Here is a 27,609-nt window from a genome sequence, read left to right as displayed (position 1 = left end):
CGCTGAAAAACTCTGCCTCTGCGGAGAGAGAAACTGTGGAACACTTTGTTGCCATTCTGTCACCAACCCTTCCGAACATTACCAGTCTGAAATTGCTATTTCGCTGAAACACTTAGCAACCCAAAAACATGGCCTCTTCTTCCCGTCCAGTTACCCAGAACCTGCTCACGCTCTTTCCAGAACTGAACGAGCCCACAAGAGAAATAACTGGTGCGGTGGCCAGTGAACCGCAACCAAACACCTCTGGTTTTGCTCCATTGAACTTTCCGATGCGGTCGGTGGAGCAAAAAATGGCGATGCAAACTGTTTGATCTCAACCAAGGAGTCTGTAGAGAACGGTCTAGATAATGGAGCCAAAGTGGATCCATATACACGACGAGCTGGATTCAAGAGACGTTGCAGAGAGTTCGCCATTGTCGATGACCTTAAGGTTAGGACACCGTGGAGGAGGGTTGTAATCCTTTCTCCCGCTCGGACTGCCACACAACAGGGTTCAGGAAAAGTTGGAAGCTGGAAGATCAATTTTATGTAACACAGAAATGGGAAAATCCATTGATGGGTTGGACATCCACAGGGGACCCATATGCCAATGTTGGCGATGCTGCACTCAGTTTTGACAGTGAAGAAGCTGCCAAAGCATTTGCTGAGAAACATGGTTGGGAATACACGGTTAAGAAGCACCAGACGCCACTGTTGAAGGTTAGAGCTTATGCAGACAACTTCAGATGGAAGGTTTGGAGAGGTCCGGCGGGCGGGTGGCCGCCCGCCGGTGAAGTAGAATTACTAGCTTCTTAATCTAGCTCTGATACCATGTTAAAAGTGATGAATATTATTGATTGATTGATTGTTACAAGATACATGTTTACAATTCCTATACAATCTATATATAGAAGAAAATGTGGTAGTAGGTGTAGTGGAGGTGATAGTGGGTTAGGTGAAGTGGAGTGTGTGGTGAAGTGGAGGTAGGTGAAGTGGAGTGTGTAGTGGAGTAGGTGAAGGTAAAGATGGTGGTAGGTGTAGTAGGTGTGGTAGTAGGTGGTGGTAGGTGTAGGTAAATTCTAACACCATGGATGTATAATCATCATGCAGTACCATCAACTTATCACTAATGTATCAAGTACCTGTTGCCTTCACCCAAAAAAGAAGGGACAATTGTGGCTGATAGTGATCCATTTGGAGAAGTAGAGGCCTATTATGTTGATGCTCGCTTCTATACAAGGACTTCACAAAGAAAGGGAAAAGATGTAAAAACGTTTGAAGATACTCTGAATGTCAAAGATCTAGAGCCTACTCTAGTTTCAGCAAAATGAACTTTTCGATATGTGCCAAAATCCAAAAGGAAACCGGGGGCAAAGGCTCTAACCAAACCAAACCAAGCCTCAAGTCCCATCAAATGGGGTCGGCTACATGAATCCTTCTTCTCCACGCGGCCCTATTGAAGGCTCTAGCCCCAATAAATTCAATTTTGGATCTAAAGGGTGAGTTCGCATTGCCATTAAGGAGGACAAAAGGCTCTAGCCCCAATAAATCCAATTTTGGGTCTAAAGGGTGAGTTCACGTTGCCATTAAGGAGGACAAAATGCACCTACGTGGAGAAATATAATAAGATCGTGGTCCCTCCTAAACGAAAAGGGTCGAAAGCCATCATATTCCACTCACTTGGAGATGTTGAACAGGAGGTGAAAGTTGAACAAATGTCAGAAGAAAACATCTCGAGTTTTGAGAAGCCTACCTTCGGTGCAGAAATTACACAGATGTTGGTAAAGGTTGGTTTAGATCCTGAAAAAATACGAGCAGGGACAATGACACCCTTTGATGTTGCATTGATACATTCGCAGAGGCAGGCTATCCAACAAGGCAGTATTATCACCACCGGGACAAAAGGGTTAGGCTATCATAGGGATGAGGGAAAATTTCTTGTAAACATGGCTACCACTCAAGAGGTGTTGGAAGATGTTGATGAAAATGAAGCTCAACCTGCACCAACAGAATTTGAAACAGGAGGCCAAGCCATCGTTAATGATCTTCATGAGGTAAATCTTGGTAATGAAGAAGAAAACAAACCAACCTTCATTAGTGAAAATTTAAAGGAAGAAGAGGTTCAGCAATATATATCCTTCTTAAGGGAGTATCGTGACATATTCGCATGGAATTACAGTGAGATGCCTGGTCTTAATCCAAAGAGTACAGTCCATAAGCTTGCAATTCACCCTGAGAAACAGCCAACTAAACAGCCTCAGAGGCGAACTCGACCAGAGCTTACAGCCCAAATTGAAGTTGAAGTCGACAAGCTTATCAATGCAGGATTCATCAGGGAAGTCAAATATCTAACCTAGCTAGCAAACATAGTGTCAGTCAAGAAAAAGAATGGTCAAATCAAGGTTTGCATTGATTTTCGTGATCTCAATGAGGCTTGTCCTAAAGATGACTTTCCCTTGCCCATCACCGAACTTCTTGTAGATGCAACTACTGGGTATGAAACCTTGTCTTTTATGGTTAGGTACTCAAGAAACAATCAAATTCGAATGACACTTGAAGAAGAGGAAATGACTATATTCAGGACTCCAAGAGGAGTCTTTTGCTACAAGGTAATTCCCTCTGGCCTAAAAAATGCAGTAATTTTCGATGACACCATGACACCATCGAATGCTATGTTGGTGACCTTGTCGTCAAGACAAAAGAAAAGGAAAACCATGTGGAAGAATTGAGAAGAATCTTCGAACGTTTGAGGAGATACAAACTCAAGATGAACCCACTAAAATGTGCATTTGGAGTTTTCTCAGGGAAATTTCTAAGATTTGCAGTTCGAAACAAAGGGGTTGAAATCGACCCTACTAAGATTAAAGTCATTGCTGAAATGCCTCCTCCATGAAATTTAAGGGAATTGAAGGGGCTACAAGGGAGATTGGCCTACATCAGAAGATTTATTTCTAACTTGGCAAGTCAATGCTTGTCATTCTTAAGATTAATGAAAAAGGGTGTTCCATTTGAAAGGGATCAATAGTGCCAAAATGCATTTAACAGTATTAAGGAGTATCTTCTGAAGCCTCCAGTACTCATGAGCCCAATAAAAGGGAAACTACTCTTGTTGTGCATAGCAGCCCTTGATGGTTCGTTAGGGGCACTATTGGCACAACACAATGAGCAGGGGAAAGAAAATGCCTTGTATTACTTGAGTCATACTCTGGTTGAAGTCAATTATTCCCCTACCGAAAAGACATATCTTGCCTTGGTGTTCGCCTTCCAAAAACTAAAGCACTATGTCTTGGAACATGAAGTCAAGTTGACATCAAGAGCAGACCCCTTGAAATATATACTTTCACGGCTCGTACTTTCAGGAAAAATTGCAAAATGGGCTGTAATTCTCCAACAATTCGCAATTGAATATGTTCTCCAAAGAGCTGTAAAAGGGCAAGCTCTAGCAGACTTTTTGGCAACACATCTTATACTTGATAACTCACCTCTAGTAACTGATTTACCAAATGAAGAGGTTATGCAATTAGAGATCCAGAAAGGATGGGAGATGTGTTTCGATGGAGCTTCAAGGAGTCCAAATAGCAAGAAGCAAGAAAATTCTAAAAACAATAAAGCTAGAATTAGAATTGTGTTTGTGACTCTAGACAATGCTATAATCACCCATTCTTTCGCCTTAAGTGAAGGATGCTCTAATAATGAGGCAAAATATGAAGCTGTAATTGCTGGATTAGAATTGGCATCACAGATTCCAATTGAAGAACTCTCAATTTATGGAGATTCAGAACTAGTGGTAAAGTAACTTTATGGAGAGTACATTGTTAAGTAAACAAGTCTCATCTCTTATCATGTAAGGGTTGATCAATTGCTTTCGCAATTCAAAAAAACACATTTTCCATGTGAAGAGAAGAACAAATGCTCGAGCTCATTCACTAGCAAGTTTGGCTGCCAGATAGCAAAACGATTACTATCACAGTAGGTGAAAGAAGGGTGTTACAACCTTTAAAAGAAGTTTCTAACTTAGTTCCAATCTTGGTCATCACCACGAAAGGAGAAAGCGAGGAGGATTAGCAGGAACCATCCATAGCTTACCTTCAACATGATGGGCTACCTGAAGATAAAGTAAGAAGAATTAAAGTGAGACGCAAGGCTACCAAATTCGTCTTGCGGAAAGACGGGTTATACAAAAGGTCTTTGGATGGAATGTACATGCGGTGTATAGCCAAGGAGCGTATTCAAGAGGTAATGGCAGAAGTACACGCAGGTGTATGTGGGGTACATCAAAGTAGTCCTAAATTACATATGCAGCAAAAACGGTTAGGATACTATTGGCCAACTATGATTGCAAATTGCATAGATTATGCTCAAAGATGCTAAGCTTGCCAATTTCATGGGAACTTTCTCCACCAACCCCCAGAGCCTCTACATTTAACAACTTGTTCTTGGTCATTTGCAGCATGGGGTATGAACATTATTGGTTCTTACCTCTATCTTTAGCAGGATATCGATACATCCTAGCTGTTGCTGATTATTTCTCAAAATGGGTAGAAGCCGTGGCTTTAAAGGATATAAAAAGCACAGTTGTCTCTGAGTTCATCCAAACCCATCTCATTTACAGGTTTGGGATTCCAAAAAGTGTCATCATGTATAATGGACAGCCATTCAGGAGTGATGCTTTGAACAAGTTATTTGCCAAGTACAAAATCAAAGACAACCATTCATCAAGATATCATGCACCTGGCAATGGTTTAGCAGAAGCTTTCAACAAAACATTGTGCAAAATTCTCAAGAAGATGGTGGATAAGAACAAAAGAACTTGGCATGAAAAGTTACAAGTAGCTTTGTGGGCTTATCGGACTTTGCACAAAACTCTTTTACTCAAGCGACCCCTTATTTGTTGGTTTTTGGAGGAAACGCAGTTACCACTTGAGGTTCAAATACCATCGTTGCGAGTGGCAATACAAGAGTCCTTAACATAAGATGAAAGTGCAAGAATGAGGTTGGCTAAGCTCGAGACCTGTAAAAATATTGAAGTATATTATTGATTGATGTATTATAAGATACATTGATTACAATTCCTATACAATCTATATATAGAAGAAAATGTGGTAGTAGGTGTAGTGGAGGTGATAGTGGGTTAGGTGAAGTGGAGTGTGTGGTGAAGTGGAGGTAGGTGAAGTGGAGTGTGTAGTGGAGTAGGTGAAGGTAAAGATGGGAAATTCTAACAGCCCCCCGCAAACTCAAGGAGGAGAGAAACTAACCAACTTGAGTTTGGAGAGAGTAACAAAAACAAGAAAATACATAAAAATAAAAAAGGATAGGAGACACTGTATGGTCGTGTCAGACCGTTGGTGAAGACACTGTATGGGGTGTCATAACGTTGTAGAGGACACTGTATGGTGGTGTCAGACCGATGTAGAAGACAGTTTATGGGGTCATGTCGGACCGTTGTAGAAGACAATGTTGTGACAGTTTACGGAGTCTTGCTGGACCCTTGTAGAAACTAACCGGAATCAATGTCGGGACAGTTTACAGAATCTTGTCGGACCCTTGTAGAAACTAACCGGAATCTATGTCGGGACAGTTTACAGAGTCTTGTCGGACCCTTGTAGAAACTAACCGGAATCTATGTCGGGACAGTTTACAGAGTCTTGTCGGACCCATAAAGGAGCTAACCGGAATCAAATGTCGGGACAGTTTACAGAGTCTTGTCGGACCCATAAAGGAGCTAACCGGAATCAATGTCGGGACAGTTTACAGAGTCTTGTCGGACCCTTGTAAAAGTGGCACCCTCAAAAGGTGTGCCCAATTTTGTCAAAAGGCGTGCCATCAAAAGGCGTGCCCAATTCATCAAAAGGCGTGCCATCAAAAGGCGTGTCCACTTTGTCAAAAGATGTGCCATGAAAAGGCGTGCCAGTTTGTCGGGCGGCAAGAGGCGCGCGATACGCGTGGCTGCCTCGGCTATTTATCCAAGACGAAGGCTGAGGCTGAGGCATACCATTCTGAAACCTCTGAAACCAACCCTTCGCTGAAAAAAACTCTGCCTCTGCGGAGAGAGAAACTGTGGAACACTTTGTTGCCATTCTGTCACCAACCCGTTCGAAACACTTAGCAACCCAAAAACATGGCCTCTTCTTCCCGTCCAGCTACCCAAAACCTGCTCACGCTCTTTCCAGAACTGAACGAGCCCACAAGAGAAATAACTGGTGCGGTGGCCAGTGAACCTCAACCAAACACCTCTGGTTTTGCTCCATTAAACTTTCCGATGCGGTCGGTGGAGCAAAAAATGGCGGTGCAAACTGATATTGAGGCTAATCAGTATACTCTGAAGTCATGCGTGGAAACCATGACGGCGGTCACAAATTTGTCGAACCGGCTGCAGAGTAGGACAAATGAGGTGCAGCATTTAAATTCCCAGCTGGCTCTGCTCCAACGCATGTATAAGGATGCGCGAGCAGAGATAAGCGTGCTAAGGGCAGAAAACAAGGAGCTGAAGCGGAAGGCCACCGTGATGTTCCGATTTGGAGGGCCGCCATATGCTGCAGTGGAGGAGCAGGGAATAGTGATCGTGCCCAGTGGAGTGGGAAATATGGAGACAATACCGGCAAGGGCTGCCCAGGACGGAGGCAAGAAGAAAAGACCGGCGGCAGAGTAGAGAAGAAAAGGCTCACTGTTCCGATTTGTGTTGGTTTTGTTTTGTTTTGTTTTGTTTGTTTGTTTGTTTGTTTGTTTTTTTTTTTTTTTGTGTAAAATTGTGATCGGGGTTGATCCTTGAGATGAATAAAATATGGTGTGGTGTGCAAAGCTATATGGTATGAATGGAATGTGAAAAAAATTAAAAATAATGGGAAAGAAAAATAAAGAAAGAAATAATAAAAATATATTTGAAATCGGTAATGGTGTTCGGTATATATATATATATATATATTTTTTTTTTGGTTTTAATAATAATAATAATAATAATAATAAGAATAATATATTAAGGAGGAAAGCATGTGTGTTGGTGGGTCGGAAAGTAATTGTTTTGGTGGGAGACATGATTTGAAAAATAAATAAAAAAAAGTAGTAAAATAAAAAGTGTTGCTCTCTCTCTCTCTCTCTCTCAACCGTGTATGTGTGAGTGGTGTGTTGGGTGTATGATAATATATTATAATAGTGTAAAAGTGTTGCTACAGCTGGGTTTGTTCGATAAAGAAGGATTGAGAGCCTTAGATCTGAATAAGGTTGAATCACAAGAAGGAGTAACAGAACTTCCCAAAGCTTCAAAGTTATCCATGGAGAAGGTAGGGGAAGTATCGCGAGAGTATTGTGCAAAATTAGATGGTACGAGCACACAATGTGTTGAAACAACCTCAGCCCTGTTTTTCTCCTCCCGTTCCTTCCTCGCAAGACGCTTTCTCTGCTTTTCCCGATTCTTAATTTCATCCATAAATGGAGAAAGAGCATCAGGAGGCAACAAATCACTGAGATCAATTTCACAAAGCTGAAATGTTGTTGTCAAAGAAAAATGGCTTAAGAAACGGTAACGCCTCCTTATGGCCTCTGATTGAGTTACTGTCTCCAATTGTAAAATCTTTCCACTGATTCTGTGTGGAAGCATATCATAGCTCCCATTATGGTGTAGAAGACACTTCATGTTTAAAGGATGAAGGATTAGGTGCTGACCATCAACAGCCTGATAGAAATTGTATGAATCCTTTTCGTTTCTATCCCTTAAGCCATCGGTTGGTCTTTGAGCTCCTGAGACATTGCGCCGATGATGGCGCAGAGGCGGTGGTGGTGGTCCTCCGTGGAGGAGCTGAATCGAGTGATGATTGAGTTGCAGAAGTCATTGGTCTCGTCAGCCGCCGTGTACGGCGGTGGTGCATCAAATTCGAATCCTTCCGTGGAGAGGTGGCACAGACAAAAGATGGAGGACGAGATCTAGTGGATCCAGTGAGGCCCGGAGAAGACGGAACTTGTGAGGTAGTAGTAGCGCTTGATGAATTCTTCCACTGATGAGACTGAGATGGGTATGTGTAGAGGTCCGGCGGGCGGCCTAAGACGATTCGGTTGCCGCCCGCCGGTAAAGCGAAATTATTAGAGTCTTAGCTCAGCTCTGATACCATGTAAAAATATTGAAGTATATTATTGATTGATGTATTACAAGATACATTGATTACAATTCCTATACAATCTATATATAGAAGAAAATGTGGTAGTAGGTGTAGTGGAGGTGATAGTGGGTTAGGTGAAGTGGAGTGTGTGGTGAAGTGGAGGTAGGTGAAGTGGAGTGTGTAGTGGAGTAGGTGAAGGTAAAGATGGGAAATTCTAACAAGACCCTAGATGAAAGAAGGTTGTATGCTCAACAGAACTTGGAAATATACCAACCAAGGATGGCAAATGCATTCAATAAAAGAGTGAGGCTCTGCTTTTTAAGAAAGGAGACTTGGTAATGGTTAGAGCACCCATAATAGTCTCACGAAGAACCAAAGGAAAGCTTGAGCCCAAATGAGAAGGACCTTATGTGATTGAGAAAGTTTATTCTAATGGGGCCTGTTTGTTAATAACGATGGATGGTAACAGAATATTCCTGTGACCAATGCAAGGTTCTTGAAGAGATAATACCCTTAAGAATGCCCGCTAGGCTGAAAATCCAAAAGGGCAACCTAGGCAAAAGTTAGGGTAAAAAAAAAAAGCCTGCTAGGTTGAAAATCCGAAAGGGTGGCCTAGACAAAAGTTAGGGCATAAAAAAAATATAAAAAAAAAGACCACCAGCGGTATTGTATGTGGTTAAACTGCTACAAATTGCTTGAGTAATTCTTTGATTTGAATAATACCAGTGGTATTGTATGTGGTATTATACCCCACTGAAATCTAAGGTGGTAAAACATTAGATACTCTTGGCCGGCAAGAGTATAAACTGTGTATGGCCAAACATAAGTCGAAGACCACCAACGATATCGTATGTGGTTAAACTGCTAAAATACCCCACCAAAATTTAAGGTGGTAAAACATTGCATACTCCTGGCCCGCAAGAATATAAACTGTGAACGGCTAAAATAAGACAAATCAATATATTGTGTTGTGAAATTTCATATAACAAATAAATCTATTATTGAGCAAAATTTCATAAATACATTGTTTTCAAACAAAAAAAATAAATGTTCGTTTTGAAAATAATAAATGAATGAATAACAAAATAAAAATACATTCATTCATTAAGAGAAGCCTTAGCCCTTTCAAAAGCACGTTCCACAACACTCTGTTATCCATTCTTTTTCTTGTGCTGGCTCAAAACATTCAAAGCAGTTTGAACGTCTTCTTCTGATTTAGAAACACCCTCGGAAGCTTGTGCAAAATCACGCGTAAAGGATGCATGCTCCACTTGGATGAATGACAATTCCTCTTCAAATTGCTTGAGTAATTCTTTGATTTGAATAATCCTTTAATTAAGACTCGCAATGTGTTCATTCGACTTGATAATTGAAGCAGACAACTCTTCATATTCGCCAGAAACTTTGTCGAAATGAAGCTTCTTCTCATAGTATTAGGCCTCAAGTTCTGTAATAGACAAGCTTGAAGAATCTGCAAGCTAAGTTTTCAAAGCAAAGCATCCAAGGAATATCTTCACCTTCTCGTAAAATGAGGTGAAGTCTACACCCAAACTCTTCAAAACCATGAAAATGTTGTTTGCTACAGCAATCATGCCATTAACATCAGTCATTGATTGGAGAAAAATAGTAAGACCTTTATGAATATGAGTGGCTGCTTCGCTAGATGAAGTCCCCGAAAGAAGGCTAGATGGAGCAAGGGGTGCTTCAAGTCGGTTGAATAATTTGTTAACCTCGTTTGCTTTAATTAAGTTTGCAAGAATTTGGGCCTCTTCCAAGGTATCAGAAGTAACTTCCCATGCCTCTTCCAATGTATCAAAAGTAATTTCTGTGAGAATAGAGAGAGACACTCGATGAAAAGATAGAAGGTAAAAAGAATATATATATATATGTGGATGAATGAAGTATACCTTGGTGAGACTTAGGCATGGGAGAAGACAAGTTGTGATTCCTGCAGGTGGACCACGGATTCTGCAATGTGGCATGATCTAAAGAGAAAAGAGTTCATTGAGTACGTATACATAATGGAATAAAATGAGGTACAAGGAATGAATAAGAATACCCTTAAAGGTAGCCAATGGCATATGCGAGGCAGCTGGGGAAGTCCGAGGCACAGTGCCTAAGAAAATGAAAGGCATTTTAAAAAAATAATAATAAAAAATAAAAAAGAGAAGGAATTATATCTTTCTCCAAAAGCTTTGATGACTTTACCGAAGAAGGAGAAGGAAAACCCACATTTGCTGGGGGCAATTTACTCATCTTAGTAGGTGTGTCATCTAAAAGAGGGGTGTAGTAATAAAACTCATCTTCACTCTTGCTACTCCCATTGACTGAACAATCAAAAGATTTGGTGGGAGAAGGAATTTCAACACTCTTAATGCGAATACGACCCAAGGCAGTTAATTCATACCCATTTCCCTCAAAGAGTTCTTGAATCATATTCTCATCTTTATCTTCAAGAAAAGAGTACAAGTATGTGCGAAATTGATTCATTGGGGTTTTGGTTGAAACTATTGGTTGGGAAGTTCCTGTACAATCGCTGATAGATAGTCACTGGAAAAAGCTTTGCCAGACTAGAAAATTGAGTGCCAGAATCTACTTGCTCAAAACTAAATCTCATTTTAAATTGAGAATTACACATATCCACAAAAAGATGGAGGAGATCTAAAACCGAGTAACTAGATCGAGAAAGAGCAAGAAGTGGCAGACTATTATCCATTCTCTGAGGTGACGATGCTTCCAGAGCAATAGGTGAAGATGATGACCTAGCTCTAGAGCAGAAAGGCTTCTTCTTCTTTCGGTCTTTACTCGACATATCCAGTTTTCTCTTGCATAAAGATTTCGGCTGGGTATGAGTAACATATTGGGGTACAATATATGAAGTTCCCAACCACCAATTGCCATAAGGCATAGTTACGTGAGAAGTAAACCGGGAGCGTGGTAACTCCAACGAAACTTTTGTACCACAACGTAGCATATGGCGCCAATTGTAATAAAATTTAGACCACTCAGAGAGCTGCCAACAAGATACATCAAGCAGTGTAGGGCAAGCTTAAGCAAACCCAAATTGACGATCGTATCAGTTAGGGGAGTACGATTCAGAAATGAAATTAAATCCCATTTTAAAAGTTAAAATCCCTGGCCTCAAAGATATAAGGTAGCCAAGGTGAAACGATGATATCCTTTCAGAGTTGACCAGAATACCTGATGGTTCATCTTCATGGATAAGAGCCCTAAACTGACACTCCACAAATGGAAACTTATTAGTAAAAGGCAACCGATTGGTTGTCAATAAACCCAAGATATGACATGAAATGAATATCAGAAATGGGGCAAATTGACTGAGGATCCCCATGAGAATAAGTCTTAATAAAATATAGTGAAATCCATCCAAAAAGATAATGCAAAAGACCTTGAATATTCTCCTTCCCAGGTGAATGTCATAATGCCATTCTAGTAAGAAATCCGAAAGATACACATCATCAGGGATTCTGTCTTTTTGTCGAAAACTACTAATCGAAGTTGGGGATTCGTCAATAAACTTGAAAGTCCAGGTATTAAATTTCTTGGATTGAAAAGAGCTGGCATAAATGTTGAAAGGACCACGGCACACCTTAGATGTCTTGGACGAATATAAAACATCGTTGGAAGGGGTGAACTCTTCATAAAACTCACCATGGATGGGGAGGCCGCTAATGCGATGAAAGTCCCATAAAGAGATCCCAAGTTCGCCGTAATTGGTGTGGAAGGTGTTGGTGTCTGGCGACCATCGCTCCAAAAATCCTTTGAGTAGAGCGACATTCCTGGCATACGAAAATTGTGATACATAGATTGCGGCATAAATCCTACACTTCTTCAAAATAGGGGAAAATGTAGAAAGAACGTCATTCAATCAAAAAATCCATATAGGGGATTGAAGATGGGTAGGGATGCCGCGGGCATTAAAAGAATTATCCTACTTCAATTTTTCATTTTTCATTCTCCTAAGAAAAATGTTAAATTCAGAGCAATCAAGGTCTTCAGAAAATGGCCGGAGGATCGAGATAGGGAATGAACCAATTGATTTAGAGTGACCTTTCTCAAGAATCTCGCAGCAGTTTCGAATTCCTGTATAAACCAAGTCATCGGAAGCCGTATGTAAAGGGATATAAGGGTCCAACTTGGCGGGTGACAATAAAGCAATGATAGGTTTGTGCCTAATTATTTTCTAACCAGATTTATCCAATACATCCCTCTCGTCACGTCGAAGATATTCAAGTGTCTTTTCTATGTTGCCTAAAAAAAAAAATAGAGGGGTCAGCTAAGGAAAATATACGATAATAATGTCATAAGCTAAAGAAATTAACGAAAGCCCCTTCTGAAGGATTCAAGCCATTGGGATGAAAGGAACCCATTCACTGCAAAGGATTCAAGCGATTGGGGTGAAAGGAATCCATTCACTGCCAAGGATCTAAGTCATTGGGGTTGAAAGGAGCACATTCACTGCCAAGGAACTAAGCCATTGGGGTGAAAGGAGCCATTGGTGTGAAAGGAGCCCATTCACTGCCAAGGATTCAAGCCATTGGGGTGAAAGAAGCCCTTTCACTGCTAAGGATCTAAGCCGTTGGGGTGAAAGGAGCACATTCACTGCCAAAGATTCAAGCCATTGGGGTGAAAGGAGCCCATTCACTGCTAGGGATTCAAGCTATTGGGGTGAAAGAAGCTCATTCACTGCCAATGATCCAAGCCATTGGGGTGAAAGGAACCTATTCACTACCAAGGATTCAAGCCATTGGGGTGAAAGGAACACATTCACTGCCAATGATTTAAGCTAATCATTGCCATTGGGATGGAAGGGGCAGTGATACCTAAAATAGCTCTAAAGTCTTGCATGTTGCCTACAAAAGAGGTAAAAAGCCATAAAATAATTGTCAAAAAAAAAAAAAAAAAAAGAAATTAGTCATTGTGGTTTGTACAGTTAAAATTCACTTGCACGACTCATGAGGGGGCAGGACTTGATTCGATTTTCAAAAAAAAAAGAGAAAAAAGTTTTGCTATTGTTAGCTTTGAAAATTATATACATATTTGATGCAAAGAAAAAAGGGGTTTATGCAAAAAAGTATTGCTTGGTCTTTAAAAAAAATATGTAAAAAAAGTCTTGTTTTGTTGGGGCCAATTGTACATACAAGGAAGGCTACTGCATGCAAAATTGAAGAACATGATACACATGAACCAGGTATGGGTGTTAAAAAAAATAAATAAAAATAAAAAAAGCCTGTAGCTTCTAAACAGGGCCTGAGACTTCATTAGCAGCAGGTTTCTTTTGCAAAAAAAAACCAAAATAAAAGGGTCTTTGTTCATGTTTACAAGCAAGGACTTTGGGGTTTAAAAAAAAAATCAGCTGGAAGGCATCCATGTCAACAATTCTTGTGCAAAGAAAACAAAAAAGAAGAAGAAAAAGAAAAAGAAAAGGGCTCTTTGTTTGTATCAGCAAGGACGTTACTTGGGCTATTTAAACTCATGATCTAGCAACAAAAATGCTTGCATGACTTCAAAAACAAAAACAAAAACAAAAACAAAAACAAAATATATATATATAAGGCAGCAAACAGATATTTATTGTGACAGACAGACTTAAAAAAAAAAGAAGACAGCAACTAAAAAGGGGCTGCAGTTTTTTACATGGTTGTCTTGACTTCAAAAAGGATCTTTGTTTGACTATTTGGGTTTGTTGTCTAGCAAAATGGGCTGTCTTTATTCATATCTACGCCATATCTGCTTAACAAACATGACAGCAGGTTATACACATGGGTTCATATGGGTTATAAAAAAGGTTCATGGAGAAGAAAAAAAAGGGAGGGGGGGGCGCAGGTTATATACATGTTAAAAAAAAGGCCCATGTAGAAAAAAATTCTGATAGAGGGCTGGGTAAAAAAAAAAAAAAAAAAAGGTCTCAGCTTCCAAAAATATATATATATACAGAAAAGATTTGTTGTTAAAAGAAGATGTTTCGGATTCTAAAACCAAAAAAAAAAAGGGCTGCTGCTGTTAAAAAAATAAAAAAAAGAGAGAAGAAGAAGAAAGACAAACAAAAGAAGAAGGAAAGCATACCTGATATGAAAGGACAATTTCTGCTGGAAATATGAAGGGATTAGAAGGGAATCTTTTGTGTCCTCCAAGAACAAATTCTACTGGAAAGATGCTAGAAGGATGAAGACCTAATATGCACTACAAAATCTGCAGGAGAAAAAAGGGGCTCCAGGAAAAAAAATATATGAATAGATGTTGTATAAAGTGTTAGCATATTATATTAAGTGTTAGCATATTATATTAGCCGAAAGGTACACTAGGGTCTGTCTGTAAACACTGTAATCATTTTATGCACTCAGGGATAGCACTCAGGGATCATCTTGTAATTGCATTTCTTGTAAACCCTAATCTTCTTTTATAAATAAGGGGTGATATTCTATCATTCCCCAAGCTGGTTACCCAAGCTTCATGGTATCAGAGCTACACCTCTAGGGTTAGGGTTCAAAACGTACCTAGTTGGATCATCTGCTGGGTTGATCTCCTCCAGCCGTCCTCTGTATCGTCTTCGTCTTCGTCCCTCAGCTCGTCTGCTTCGCCTCAGCCCGTCGATCTCCTCCAGCCGTCATCGCCCTCGTCTGCTTCATCTGCTCGTCTGTTTCACCTCAGCCCGTCGATCTCCTCCAGCCGTCATCGCCCTCGTCTGCTTCGTCTGCTCGTCAGCTTCGCCTCAGCCCGTCGATCTCCTCCAGCCGTCATCGCCCTCGTCGTCCTCATCTCCCTCGTCTTCGTCACTCTGGTATCTCATATATAAATATATATATATATGCTGATATATATAAATATAACCTGATATAGATATTTATATATATATAAATACATGTATATATAAATAAATCAATATATATATATAAAAAAAAAAAAATGGTTTCTTAATTTTTGTTATGTCTTTATAGTAGTCATTGTGCCTGTTATCTCACTACCACCTTCCGGGTTTGTGATTGTCACTAGTTTTGTTGTGGGTTCGGTAGTATTGTATCCATGACAGATTCCACCAGTGTGTCCCCTTCTTCTCAAACACCAAAGAGTGAGAGTCCCATTCTACCTACTACCATGACTGAGAACCCCAACCCTAGTCTGAAAATCACCACCTCTCTATTTAATGGTCAAAACTACCTAACATGGTCTCAAAGTTTGACTTTGTTTTTGCAAAGCAGAGGGAAGATGGGGTATGTTGATGGCAGGATACAGGCACCTAGTACCACTGACTCAGGTTATGACCAATGGGAGATTACCAACTCTTTGATTATGAGTTGGCTTATCCATTCGATGGATCCAGAACTTGGTGAGGGCTACTTGTCTATGGAGACCGCCCAGGACGTTTGGGAGGCTGTGGCTGTTACCTATTCCCGCAAAGAAAATTTTTCACAGGCATTTGAGTTGCGCCGCTCTATTGAGAGCTCACTTCAGGGGGAGCAAACTGTTCTTCAGTACTTCACTTTCCTCACCAACGGCTGGAAACGCCTTGACCACCTGGAAGACTATAAGCCCGTTTGCCCTACTGATTCTATCGGGTACAAAAAGTTCATCGCACGGGAACGGGTCTTTAAATTTTTGGCCGGCCTCAATGTGGAGTATGATCCAGTAAGGGGTCGAGTTCTGAGTATGGATACTCTTCCTTCACTTCAGGAGGCATTTGCCTATGTACAAAATGAGGAGAGTCGCCGGTCTGCCATGATGTCCCCTGTCTCTACTGACCGTTCCGCATTACTGTCTACTCCTCGAGATGGCCTCAGCCTGCCTCCTCCGTCTGCTAATAAGGAGTCTGTATTCTGTGATTATTGCAAGAAGCCGCGGCATACTCGTGAGACGTGTTGGAAGCTTCATGGGACTCCATCCGGGGGTCGAGGTGATCGGTCTGGTTCTCGAGGAGGTCGGTCAGGCCAATCTAGAGGACGTGGTTCCTATTCCCGGGCTCATTAGTCTAGTGCCGTTGATACCCTTGAGTCTAATTCTACTTCTGTTACCCAAACTTCTGATACTGAGCTGGAGGATGCTTTGCGCCAATTGTTGGACCGCCGATCTTCTACTGCTCTCAGTACCGCTTCCTCGTCCTTTGCCCGCTCAGGTAACTTAGCATCTTCTCCTTGTGCTTTCCTGTGTCATACATCCTTGCCTTGGATTATTGATTCTGGTGCCTCAGATCATATGTCTGGCTCCTCTAATCTTTTCTCTGTCTATAAGCCCTCTTCAGGTCAGGACAAAGTTAGGATTGCCGATGGTACTGTTTCTTCCATTTCTGGAAAAGGTTTAGTCCAAGTCACTCCTACCATACATCTATCTTCTGTTCTCCATGTTCCCAAGTTTTCTGTTAATCTGTTATCCTTAAGTCGTCTTACCCAAGATTTGAATTGTAGTGTGACGTTTTTTCCTGATCATTGTCTTTTTCAGGACCTTGTCACGGGGAGGACGATTGACAGTGGTAGTGCAGAAAATGGTCTCTACTTCCTAGATCAACCGAACAAACTTGCTTATTCTTCCACCACGTCTTCTACTACCCCCGCTGATTTATGGCTGTGGCATCGGCGTCTTGGGCATCCCTCATTTCATTTACTTAAGCATTTATTTCCTTCTAGTTTCGCAAATCATCATGTGTCTGACTTTCTTTGTGAGTCTTGTCAACTTGGAAAACAACATAGAGCTTCTTTTGCTCCCAGTTTGAATAAAAGCTTCGTTCCTTTTTCATTAATACATTCTGATGTTTAGGGTCCCTCTCGTGTTCTGTCTGTGAAAGGTCATCGCTGGTTTGTTACATTTATTGATGATTTTTCTCGTGCTACTTGGGTGTATCTCATGAAAGATAAGAGTGAGGTTTTCTCTATGTTTCGCACTTTTCATAAGATGATTTGTACTCAGTTTGGGGCCACTATCAAAATATTTCGTTCTGATAATGGCGGGGAATACATAGCTTCTGGGTTAGGACAATATTTCTCTGCTCATGGCATTATCCATCAGACCTCTTGCACCAATACCCCTCAACAAAATGGGGTGGCCGAACGCAAGAATCGGCACCTTCTTGACATGGCTCGGTGCATGTGTTTTTTTATGAATGTACCTCGGCCCTATTGGGGCGACGCTGTTCTCACCGCTGCCTATCTTATTAATCGTCTCCCTACCCAGGTCTTGGACAAACAGGCTCCGCTTCACGTCCTCCTCGGTTCTCCGTCCTTATTTTCTATTCCTCCCAAAATATTTGGTTGTGTCTGTTTTGTCCATAATCACTCTCCCTCTCGTGGTAAGTTGGACCCTCGCTCCCTCAAGTGTGTTTTCCTTGGTTACTCTCCTACTCAAAAGGAGTATAAATGTTACCACCCTTCTTCTCGTAAGTGGTTTGTGTCCATGGATGTCACTTTCTTTGAATCCCAGTCCTATTTCTTGTCCTCTCCGGTGTCACCGTCCTCATTTCCGGGGGAGCCTTGGTGTGAAGTGAGTCCTGTGCCTCCTATGGTGGAACCAGTTGTTCTTGCACCACCCTCTACTACTGTGCTTCCTATGGTGGAACCGGTTGTTCTTGAACCCCCCTCTTCTACTGGGACTATAGAACCCACTGTCACCAAGAATACGGACGGGCATGTTTATGTCCGGGACATAGACAGAAAACAAGTTAACTGGATACACGGGACCGTTTCTGCTACCCCACTGCCATCTCCTGCTTCTGATGAGAGTCGAGGTAACTTTGAATCTCTCGAGTCCATTGATCTTGATGTTCCTATTGCCAAGAGGAAGGGTGTGAGATCTTGTACTCAACATCCTATCTCACAGTTTGTATCATACTCTCATTTGTCATCCTCATATAGAGCGTTTGTGTCCAATATTTCCTCTGTTAGCATTCCTAACCATTTTCAGGATGCTCTTGCTACCTCTGAATGGAAACTAGCCATGATTGAGGAAATGAAAGCACTTAGGAAGAATGGCACTTGGGAATTGACTGAGTTACCTCCGGGCAAACGACCTGTGGGATGTAAATGGGTATATACTGTGAAACACAAAGCAGATGGGTCTATTGAGCGTTACAAGGCAAGACTTGTGGCAAAAGGGTTTACTCAGACATATGGCATTGATTATCAGGAGACCTTCGCACCTGTGGCTAAAATGAATTCAGTCAGAATACTTCTCTCTCTAGCAGCTAATCTAGATTGGCCGCTTTATCAGTTTGATGTCAAGAATGCTTTTCTCCATGGTGACCTCGAAGAAGAAGTATATATGGACATTCCTCCGGGTTTTGAGGATCATCAAACAGAAGGCAAAGTATGCAAACTTCGGAAGTCATTATATGGTCTCAAACAGTCTCCAAGGGCTTGGTTTGAGAGATTCACTCAGGCTATGTTTAAATATGGCTTCAAACAAAGTCAGGCAGATCACACATTGTTTGTGAAACATTCCTCACACGGTAAGACTACAGCACTTATTGTTTATGTAGATGACATAGTTCTTACAGGCAATGATAGTGGAGAAATACCTCTATTGAAGAAATATTTAGCTAAAGAGTTTGAAATCAAAGACTTGGGCAGCTTGAAGTATTTTCTGGGAATTGAAGTTGCTCGCTCTAAGGATGGGATATTTATCTCACAGAGAAAATATGTGCTTGACCTGTTGAAGGAAACTGGGATGCTTGGCTACAAGGCATGTGCCACCCCCCTGGAACCCAATCAGAAATTAGGGGATGATGAAGGAGGAGAAGTTGTGGATAGGGGGAGCTATCAACGATTAGTGGGGTTGCTGTCAGTATAGTTAGTCAGTTTATGCATGCTCCTCATCAGATTCACCTTGAGGCTGTCATGAGAATCTTGAGGTATTTGAAGTCTGCTCCTGGTAAGGGTCTGTATTTTTCAAAGTATGATCATCTTCGTGTAGAAGCCTATACAGATGCTGACTGGGCTGGGTCAGTAACTGATAGGAGATCAACTTCAGGGTATTGCACATTTGTTGGCGGCAACCTAGTTACTTGGAGGAGTAAGAAACAGAATGTGGTTGCCAGGTCAAGCGCAGAAGCTGAGTTTAGAGCTATGGCACAAGGTGTGTATGAACTTTTATGGATCAAATTATTGTTGCGTGATCTAGGTATTGATCAGATGGACTCCATGCGGTTATACTGTGATAATAAGGCCGCCATCAACATCGCTCACAATCCAGTTCAACATGACAGGACAAAACATGTTGAGATTGATCGCCACTTCATTAAGGAGAAACTCACTAGTGGTATCATTTGTACTCCCTTTGTCCAGTCTGGTGAACAATTTGCTGACATTCTCACCAAGGGAATTGGGAATAAACCATTTCATGACATCGTAGGCAAGCTGGGCATGAGAGATATCTTCACACCAGCTTGAGGGGGAGTGTTAGCATATTATATTAGCCGAAAGGTACACTAGGGTCTGTCTGTAAACACTGTAATCATTTTATGCACTCAGGGATAGCACTCAGGGATCATCTTGTAATTGCATTTCTTGTAAACCCTAATCTTCTTTTATAAATAGGGGGTGATATTTTATCATTCCCCAAGCTGGTTACCCAAGCTTCATAAAGCATAAAGTATTTATTAAGAAAAGAGGTAGTATCTCCTTAAACACTCCAAAGAGCAAGAGTTTTTATAGGATTGGAAACACTCCAAAGAGCAAGAGTTTATATAGGATGGGAAACACTCCAAAACGCAAGAGTTTATGTAGGATTGGAAACACTCCAAAGAGCAAGAATTCATGTAGGATTTGAAATCCTAATATCCATAATGACCTAAAAAAATCTGCTGTAAAAAAGATTGATCCTAAAAAAAAAATAAAAAATAAAATAAAAAAGTGGTAGCAAGTTGATAAAAAGCCCACATGGAATGAAGAAAGAGGCCCACCAAAGGAAAAGGCCCGATTAAATTCCTAGATCTTACCCATGACCTTAAAAAAAAAAAAGAGGGGGGCGGGGGATCAAGTCCACAAAAAGGGTCCATGTAACAACAAAAAAAATAATAATAAGGTCCATGGATTATAAAGAGCAATTAACCCATAAAAAAAATTTAGTCCATGAAAAAAGGGCCCATGCAACAAAAATAAAAAAACCCATGGACTATAAAGAGCAATTAACCCATAAAATTAAATGTATAAAAAAAAAGGATTAATTTTTTTTTTTTTTTTTTTTTTTTTGTGGGAGGGGGTTCATGTATGACATAAAATAAAATAAAAAGGCATACAAAGTCAAAGGGGCCGAAAGTGATGAAGGCCAAGAAATAATCAAATCTATGATCTAAAGAAGGCCTAAATAAAAGCACCAAGTTGTCATGATTTGCATAGTTAAAAAATTTCACTTATACAAATCACGGGGGGCATTTGTTGGCACATAAATTTCAACCAAATTTATGTTAAAATTTCAAATACGGTCAATCAGTCAATGACGCATATAGAGCCTATGATAGGAATGTTGTAGGTAATCACTTCCTAAAAAAATCAATATGATTCATTGAAGTGCATAAATAAAACGACATCGTATCTCAAGACATTATTCAAAATACTCAAATGGCACGTGGAGCCTACGAAATATGACACCTATAGAGCCTACAATAAGGACACCACACAGGATGAAATTCAAAAGATCAATCCGGTTAATCAGATATACAATTAATCATAAAGCACTATCATTCAAAATTCAAATGGCGCTATCATTCAATTTGAAATTCAAATTGAGGATGAGGCACTCATATCACTTGGATGGCCCTCTATAAATATGAGGACCATCACACAAGAGGGGATCGAAAAATCAAAGATCAGAAAAATCAGAAGTGAGGAGATCAAAGAGAGAGAAAGAAATCAAGAGCTAAAGAAGTCGTTACAAGAAAGAAAAGAAATCCAGAGAACTCAAGAGCCTACGCTACAAATGCAGAATGGCGATGAATAGTTAAAGGGTTCCAAACCCAAGAATTGTACTTTGTATTCAAGGGTTCAAAATCCATAACAATTTCAATAAAATATTTATTTTTCTTAAATTGTCTTCTGTTATTTATTTTTGTTCTTCATTAATCGGGGGTTTCATTTATACAAAATGTGTAATTAACGATATGAAATATAGATCGGAAATAAGAACCTGCTATTCAAATAATCAACACTGTTTTGTCCAAAAACTAAACAGTGAACATTTGTAACATAAAATTTTGAAATGTGTTGAAACACTTCATTGTTTCAAAATTTGTGTCTACAATAGTAGAGGTGAAACCAATAGCTTGTGAAAAAGGTCATTACCAAATGAGGCAACATAAACAAGCAGAATCTAACCTGAGAACGCAGCAAACTAATATCATGTTGAGTTTCATCACAGTCATATGATGCTGCTAAATGCTTAACCAAGTTATTGTTGACATAGGGGAAAAGAACACCAGTAACAAAAGAAATAGGAGTTGTTGTTCCTTCTATGTCAAGAAGAATACATCGCTGCACCACAGATAGCATAAGATTAAAAAAGATTGGGACTTAATCAAAGAGATAAAAAGAAAACAAATTCCAATGTGAATTTTAAGTCCATGCACCACTTAACAACCTACACCCAAATCGATGGCACCTGTTAAACACTTAAAGTTCTTCTATGAGGGAGAAGACAACAAGAATTTACTTGCAAAGGCTCAATCATGTAATCTATACCAAGAGTCCTTGCCTTCAGACCCCTGATCATATTAACACCACAACTACAAGTTCCGTTGACATTGCAAACAAAACCGTGGCTTGGAGTAGACCAGTCCAAGCCCAATTGGTGAAGCTTGATGGCAGCATCAAAGAGATAGTGATAACATTCAGCCTGATAAAACATCTGGTATGTTAGAGTGAAATATAATGGAAGAAAAACAATTACACAAAGAACTATCAATTTATTGGGAGGCTTTAGACGAATGGTTAATTTTGAACTTGAATTTCAGAATAATAATTAGCAATAGTCGTATACAATAAAACACATTGCATGAAAGTACAGAGTGACTCATTCTGGCCTGATATCACAGAAACATCTATTTTGAGGGCATAATTGCCTGAAAGCAGATGATAACAATAGGTTGCTGTCATGTTGAGTGAAAAAGAAAATCAACAATACATCTTGCTCCAGCTATGAAAGTCCGTTTCCTAGAAAACAACTTGAAACCTTTTCTGTTTAGGAAACCAAATGAAAGACATAATATTTCAGAAGTCCATGACGTTTTATTGAGCTCACCATTGACAGTTAGAAGATAACATTTCTAGAACTTAAAACGTAATAAAATATCAACAACAAAAAAACCCTAAGATTTAATTTGTAAATAAATATTTATATTTCTATAGCACTTCTTTCTGCAAACGTATTGTTTCAAACTTTTTCTATTAACATATCTAAAAATCTGTAAAATAAAATATATAAAATTATAGGTATTTTGTCCTACTAACCACTAGGCAGAATTTCCCTATTCCACATGGTCAACACAACTAATCGGTCCGCCTCCTCAAGGTGTGTAAACCAGTCCCTTCAGCAAAGCCAATGTAAATCCTGCCTTGGCTGTGGATATCAAGCACAAGGTCGTTTCCCCAAGGTGCTCTTGTGAACAGAGCTCACCTCAGCCCATTCTTCCAAAGCAATCCCCCTGACTCAAGGCTAGTTTTCCCCCCTCCCCCCTCCTACAGTCCAATATCATCAATTCAGACACCAAAGACAAATTTTATGAAGAATAAAAAGCTCTTCGTTTCTTGATAGGATACATATTTTATACTATAAACAAGTAGTTTATCTACCTTCTACATTATATTGGTCACAGAATCCTTTGCGAAAATACTTTAGGATGTAAACAAATCCAAATCCTCAAACCCCTGCCCTATGCAGGCAATATAATATAATAACATAGATGGCACAATAGTGGAGTCCCCACATTGTTATCATCCAAATGTGTATGGCCGTATTGATAAATATGATACAAAGATTGCATTCATGATCAATACAAATGTTTGAAAAGGGGGCAAAAAGATCTTAAAATAAGCTAATTCATCTGATTCACCAAAAAAACTCACTGAAAGCATCTCAGTACCCACAAGATTTAAGCAACAGCAGAAAATTGCCCCAAATAAATGGATCATCTGATAATGAAATTTTAAATAATAATAATAAACTTCTTGATTATACTAACTTGAGTCTTGGCACTGATCCATGAGTCTCCCCATATAAACACCCCATGGTTGCGAACAAGTACAGCTGTTGTTTTTGGGTAAGCTCTAATCTGAAAAAAAAACATGAAGATTAAATTACTCAATAACAGAATTTCATATCAAATCAAAAACCAATTAGCAGCAAATTTTAGTGGAATGCATAGCAGCATCTTAGACTAAGGAGAAATGCAAACAAGATCTTTAATGTAAGTTTAATTGATGAAAACTAGAAAGAAAAAAAAAATCAAAATAGTAGTGCAATTAGAGAGCCTAAGGTAGCGTTTGGTAGAGTTTTCTAAATATGATTTGAGAATAGAGTTGTATTTTTAGTTTGTGAGTTTTGGAATTATGATTTGAGTGTGGAAAATTGTTTAGTGAATGAGTTTTGAAAAGAGTTTTAAATTGAGTGGGGAGTTTTTGATATGACATATGATATCTGATACAAAAAGTTACAACCCATAACCAAACATACAACTCAAAAGTCTATTAAAAACTCATAAAAAAATTTTAAAAATTCCGAAAATATTATTTTATTAAAAATATGTATAAAAAAAAAAAAATTGCCATGTTCCGGTTGACCGGCCGGTCGACTGGCCGGTCGACCAATTAAGCCAAATTTCAAAAAAAAAGAAAAACCCACCTGACACAGTTTTCTGCAAAGTTTTCTTTTTGCTGTGGAAATATAATTTGAAAGATGTATCCAAACATGACATTAGGATGTGGAGGTGGAATTATAGTTTGAAAATCTATCCAAACACAGTCTAAAATTTTCATGTAACTAAGGGGTTGTTTAGGATGTCCGAAATAAGTGTACTTTTTGACTTTTTATGAAATATGGGTTGAGTTTGGGTTGGGTTTGAAGTAATGTGTTAGAGAGGTGATGTGACTTAAATAGGATGATGTGACTTAAATAGGATAGTGACTTTTTGACTTTTTTTAAGCATGCCAAACTAAGTCTAAGTTATGCTCAACAGCAGACACTTCGTATTTGCAGCCTCCATCATCACGATATTACTACCAGACAAATAGGGAATCACACTAGAGAAAGACCATGCAGCGAAGCAAAAACCACGTTCATTTTGGCAAATGACCTGAGATGTCAGATGCAGACTTTAGTATTATTCACTTTCAGTTCTGGCAGAATACAATGCGCAATATAGTTTTGAGAGCAAACTGGCAACATTGAAACAGACTATGCTAGGCATAAGGGTGAAAAACACTATCATTCACCAGCTCATATTTGAAGGCTTCCTATTGTTGGGTAGCTTGATATATACTGCTGGACCCATTTAATAACAGCTTCAGCTTTTGAATCTGTAAGAATTTATGTAATTTATGTATTATTGATTTATTGATAGATTACAAATCAGAGTAGCTCATTATATAGGAGAGGGCTTGGGTAGTAGGTGAGGAGTAGGTGAGGATAAATTGGTGGTAGGTGTAGTAGGTGTGGTAGTAGGTGGTGGTAGGTGTAGGTAAATTCTAACAGCCCCCCGCAAACTCAAGGAGGATAGAAACTAACCAACTTGAGTTTGAAGAGAGGAACAAAACAAGAAAATACATAAAAAAAAGGATAGGAGACACTGTATGGTCGTGTCAGACCGTTGGTGAAGACACTGTATGGTGGTGTCATAACGTTGTAGAGGACACTGTATGGTGGTGTCATAACGTTGTAGATGACACTGTATGGGGGTGTCATAACGTGGTAGAGGACACTGTATGGTGGTGTCAGACCGATGTAGAAGACAGTTTATGGGGTCATGTCGGACCGTTGTAGAAGACAGTTTATGGGGTCATGTCGGACCGTTGTAGCAGACAATGTTGTGACAGTTGTTGTGACAGTTTACGGAGTCTTGCTGGACCCTTGTAGAAACTAACCGGAATCAATGTCGGGACAGTTTACAGAGTCTTGTCGGACCCTTGTAGAAACTAACCGGAATCAATGTCGGGACAGTTTACAGAGTCTTGTCGGACCCTTGAAGGAGCTAACCGGAATCAATGTCGGGACAGTTTACAGAGTCTTGTCGGACCCTTGTAGAAACTAACCGGAATCTATGTCGGGACAGTTTACAGAGTCTTGTCGGACCCTTGTAGAAACTAACCGGAATTAATGTCGGGACAGTTTATAGGGTCATGTCGGACCGTTGTAAAAGTTGCACCCTCAAAAGGTGTGCCCAATTTTTTAAAAGGCGTGCCATCAAAAGGCGTGCCCAATTCATCAAAAGACGTGCCGGACATGATGGCGAGGCACGTGGGCGCCTTGGCTTGCGTGCCCGTTTGTCGGCTGGTGGCAAGAGGCGCGCGATGCGCGTGGCTGGCCCTGGCTATTTAAAACAAGGTTGAGGCGAAGGCTGTGCATACGAGTCTGAAACCTCTGAACGCTCGGAGAGCTTGTCTCTGCAAATCTTGAAACACCCGGAAACCAACCCTTCTCTGAAACACTTAGCAACCCAAAAACATGGCTTCTTCTTCCCGTCCAGTTACCCAGAACCTGCTCACGCTCTTTCCAGAACTGAACGAGCCCACAAGAGAAATAACTGGTGTGGTGGCCAGTGAACCGCAACCAAACACCTCTGGTTTTGCTCCATTGAACTTTCCGATGCGGTCGGTGGAGCAAAAAATGGCGATGCAAACTGATATTGAGGCTAATCAGTATACTCTGAAGTCATGCGTGGAAACCATGACGGCGGTCACAAATTTGTCGAACCGGCTGCAGAGTAGGACAAATGAGGTGCAGCATTTAAACTCCCAGCTGGCTCTGCTCCAACGCATGTATAAGGATGCGCGAGCAGAGATAAGCGTGCTAAGGGCAGAAAACAAGGAGCTGAAGCGGAAGGCCACCGTGATGTTCCGATTTGAAGGACCGCCATATGCGGCAGTGGAGGAGCAGGGAGTAAATGTGCTCGGTGGCGTAGGAAATCCGGAGGCAACACCGTCAAGGGCCGTCCAAGACGGAGGCAAGAAGAAGAGACCGGCGGAATAGGCGAAGAAGTGAGGTCGGTTGGCGGCCGTCTGCAGAAAAGAAAACAACTCTTTTGGTGTGGTGGTTTGGTTTGTTGTTATGGTTGTTTTTTTTTTTTTTTTTTTTTTTTTTTGTGGAAAATGGTGATCGGGGGTGATCCCTGAGATGAATAAAATATGGGTTGTTGTGCAAATTTGGAATTTTGGCAAGAGCACCAAGGAAACGTGATAATAAAAAAGAAAGTGATAATAAAAAAGAAAATGATTTTATTTTATGTTATTTATTGATTTATTTATTTATTTATTTTGTTTTGTTTTTTATACAAATTTGGCAACACTTCGGATGTTTTGGAATCCATATCAAAAGCATCCTGGCCAAAAATTCCCTGCATTTGTTTTTTTTTTTTGTTTTTTTTTTTTGTTTTTGTGTTTTGTGTTTTTAATAAAGAAATACAACTTGTATAGTGAAGAAATGGGAAACAGCTGTGATAGCAGATGGTGTAGATCTATCTGCTCTCTTATTGGAGTGACTGGTCGGATGGTCCTAAAGCTGGGGGTGTTTAAGAATAAAAATAAAAGAAAAATAAAATAATGGATAAAAAAAAAAAAAAAAAAAGATAAAAATATTGGTGGAGGGGTGTGCAAACCAGAGGAGGTGTCGGTTGCTTTTCAAAAACAAATGGAGTAAAATAAATATAAAACAAAGGAAAAGAAAGAAAAAGGATAAGTGGGAGAGTGGGTCACATGGGAGAGAGAATCTGTTTGAGAGAGAGAGAGTGCAGCCGTGTGTGTGGTGAACATGGCATTGTCAGCAACTGTCTTACCATTTAGAGCCTTAACAGCTTTAGCGGCATCATCAGCATTTTCAAAATTGATAAAGCCAAAACACTTGGATTTTCCAGCACCATCCCTCATCACTACCGCACTAGTAATTGTTCCATATTCACCAAATGTATTCTTTAGATCCTCATCAGTTGTTGATTCTGAGAGGTTTGTTTTCACAAATACATTATTAAAGTTGGTCTTGCTCATGACAGTATCTCTTTCCTGCTTACGAAGTCAAAGAATGGCAGGTCGTCGGCGAGGACCACCAGTTGAACGACGAAAACCACTTCAGCCTTTTTAAGAGCAAGTTCGGAAAGTCGTACGCCACCAAGGAGGAGCACGATCACAGGGTCTCGATGCTGCGGTGGTGTCGCGGAGGACTTCCGGGGAGGTGTATGCCGGAGTGTCGCAGGCGGTTTGGAGCACTTGCGGTGGAGCTGGTTTTCCCGGCGAGGTATGTGTAAAAAAAAAAAATCTTAGCGGACTAGGTTGAGGTCCGGCGGGCAGCGAAGGTGAGGTGGCCGCCCGCCGGGGAAGCGAAAATATCAGGTTCTAAA

The 27,609-nt window shown here is 40.3% G+C and overlaps 1 protein-coding gene across 13 annotated transcripts in view; it reads right to left on the bottom strand.

The window, feature by feature from the left end:
• Positions 1-27,609, bottom strand: part of LOC114303792 (putative bifunctional methylthioribulose-1-phosphate dehydratase/enolase-phosphatase E1 2) — a 49,611-nt gene that overhangs the window by 12,436 nt on the left and 9,566 nt on the right. For 3 of the 13 annotated variants that reach the window (XR_014338379.1, XM_082883689.1, XM_082883696.1), the window contains 5 exons: positions 23,248-23,337; positions 21,720-21,902; positions 21,386-21,541; positions 10,129-10,185; positions 9,977-10,054 (listed from right to left, as the gene is read on the bottom strand). Coding sequence is in view for 10 of the 13 variants with exons in the window: in XM_082883689.1 (XP_082739815.1) it covers positions 9,977-10,054; positions 10,129-10,185; positions 21,386-21,541; positions 21,720-21,902; positions 23,248-23,337 (564 nt within the window). In the remaining 3 variants the exon portion in view is untranslated. Of the gene's footprint in view, positions 1-9,030; positions 9,895-9,976; positions 10,055-10,128; positions 10,186-21,385; positions 21,542-21,719; positions 21,903-23,247; positions 23,338-27,609 lie in introns of those variants that run through there. The other 10 variants (XR_014338380.1, XM_082883691.1, XR_014338381.1 and 7 more) reach the window with 9 other exon arrangements.

The sequence above is a fragment of the Camellia sinensis genome, chromosome 8, assembly GCF_055761805.1.
Source record: "Camellia sinensis isolate YWXY chromosome 8, ASM5576180v1, whole genome shotgun sequence".
NCBI lineage: Eukaryota > Viridiplantae > Streptophyta > Magnoliopsida > Ericales > Theaceae > Camellia > Camellia sinensis.
Note: the sequence above shows the minus strand (reverse complement) of the source record. Positions and strands in the feature narration are given on the sequence as shown.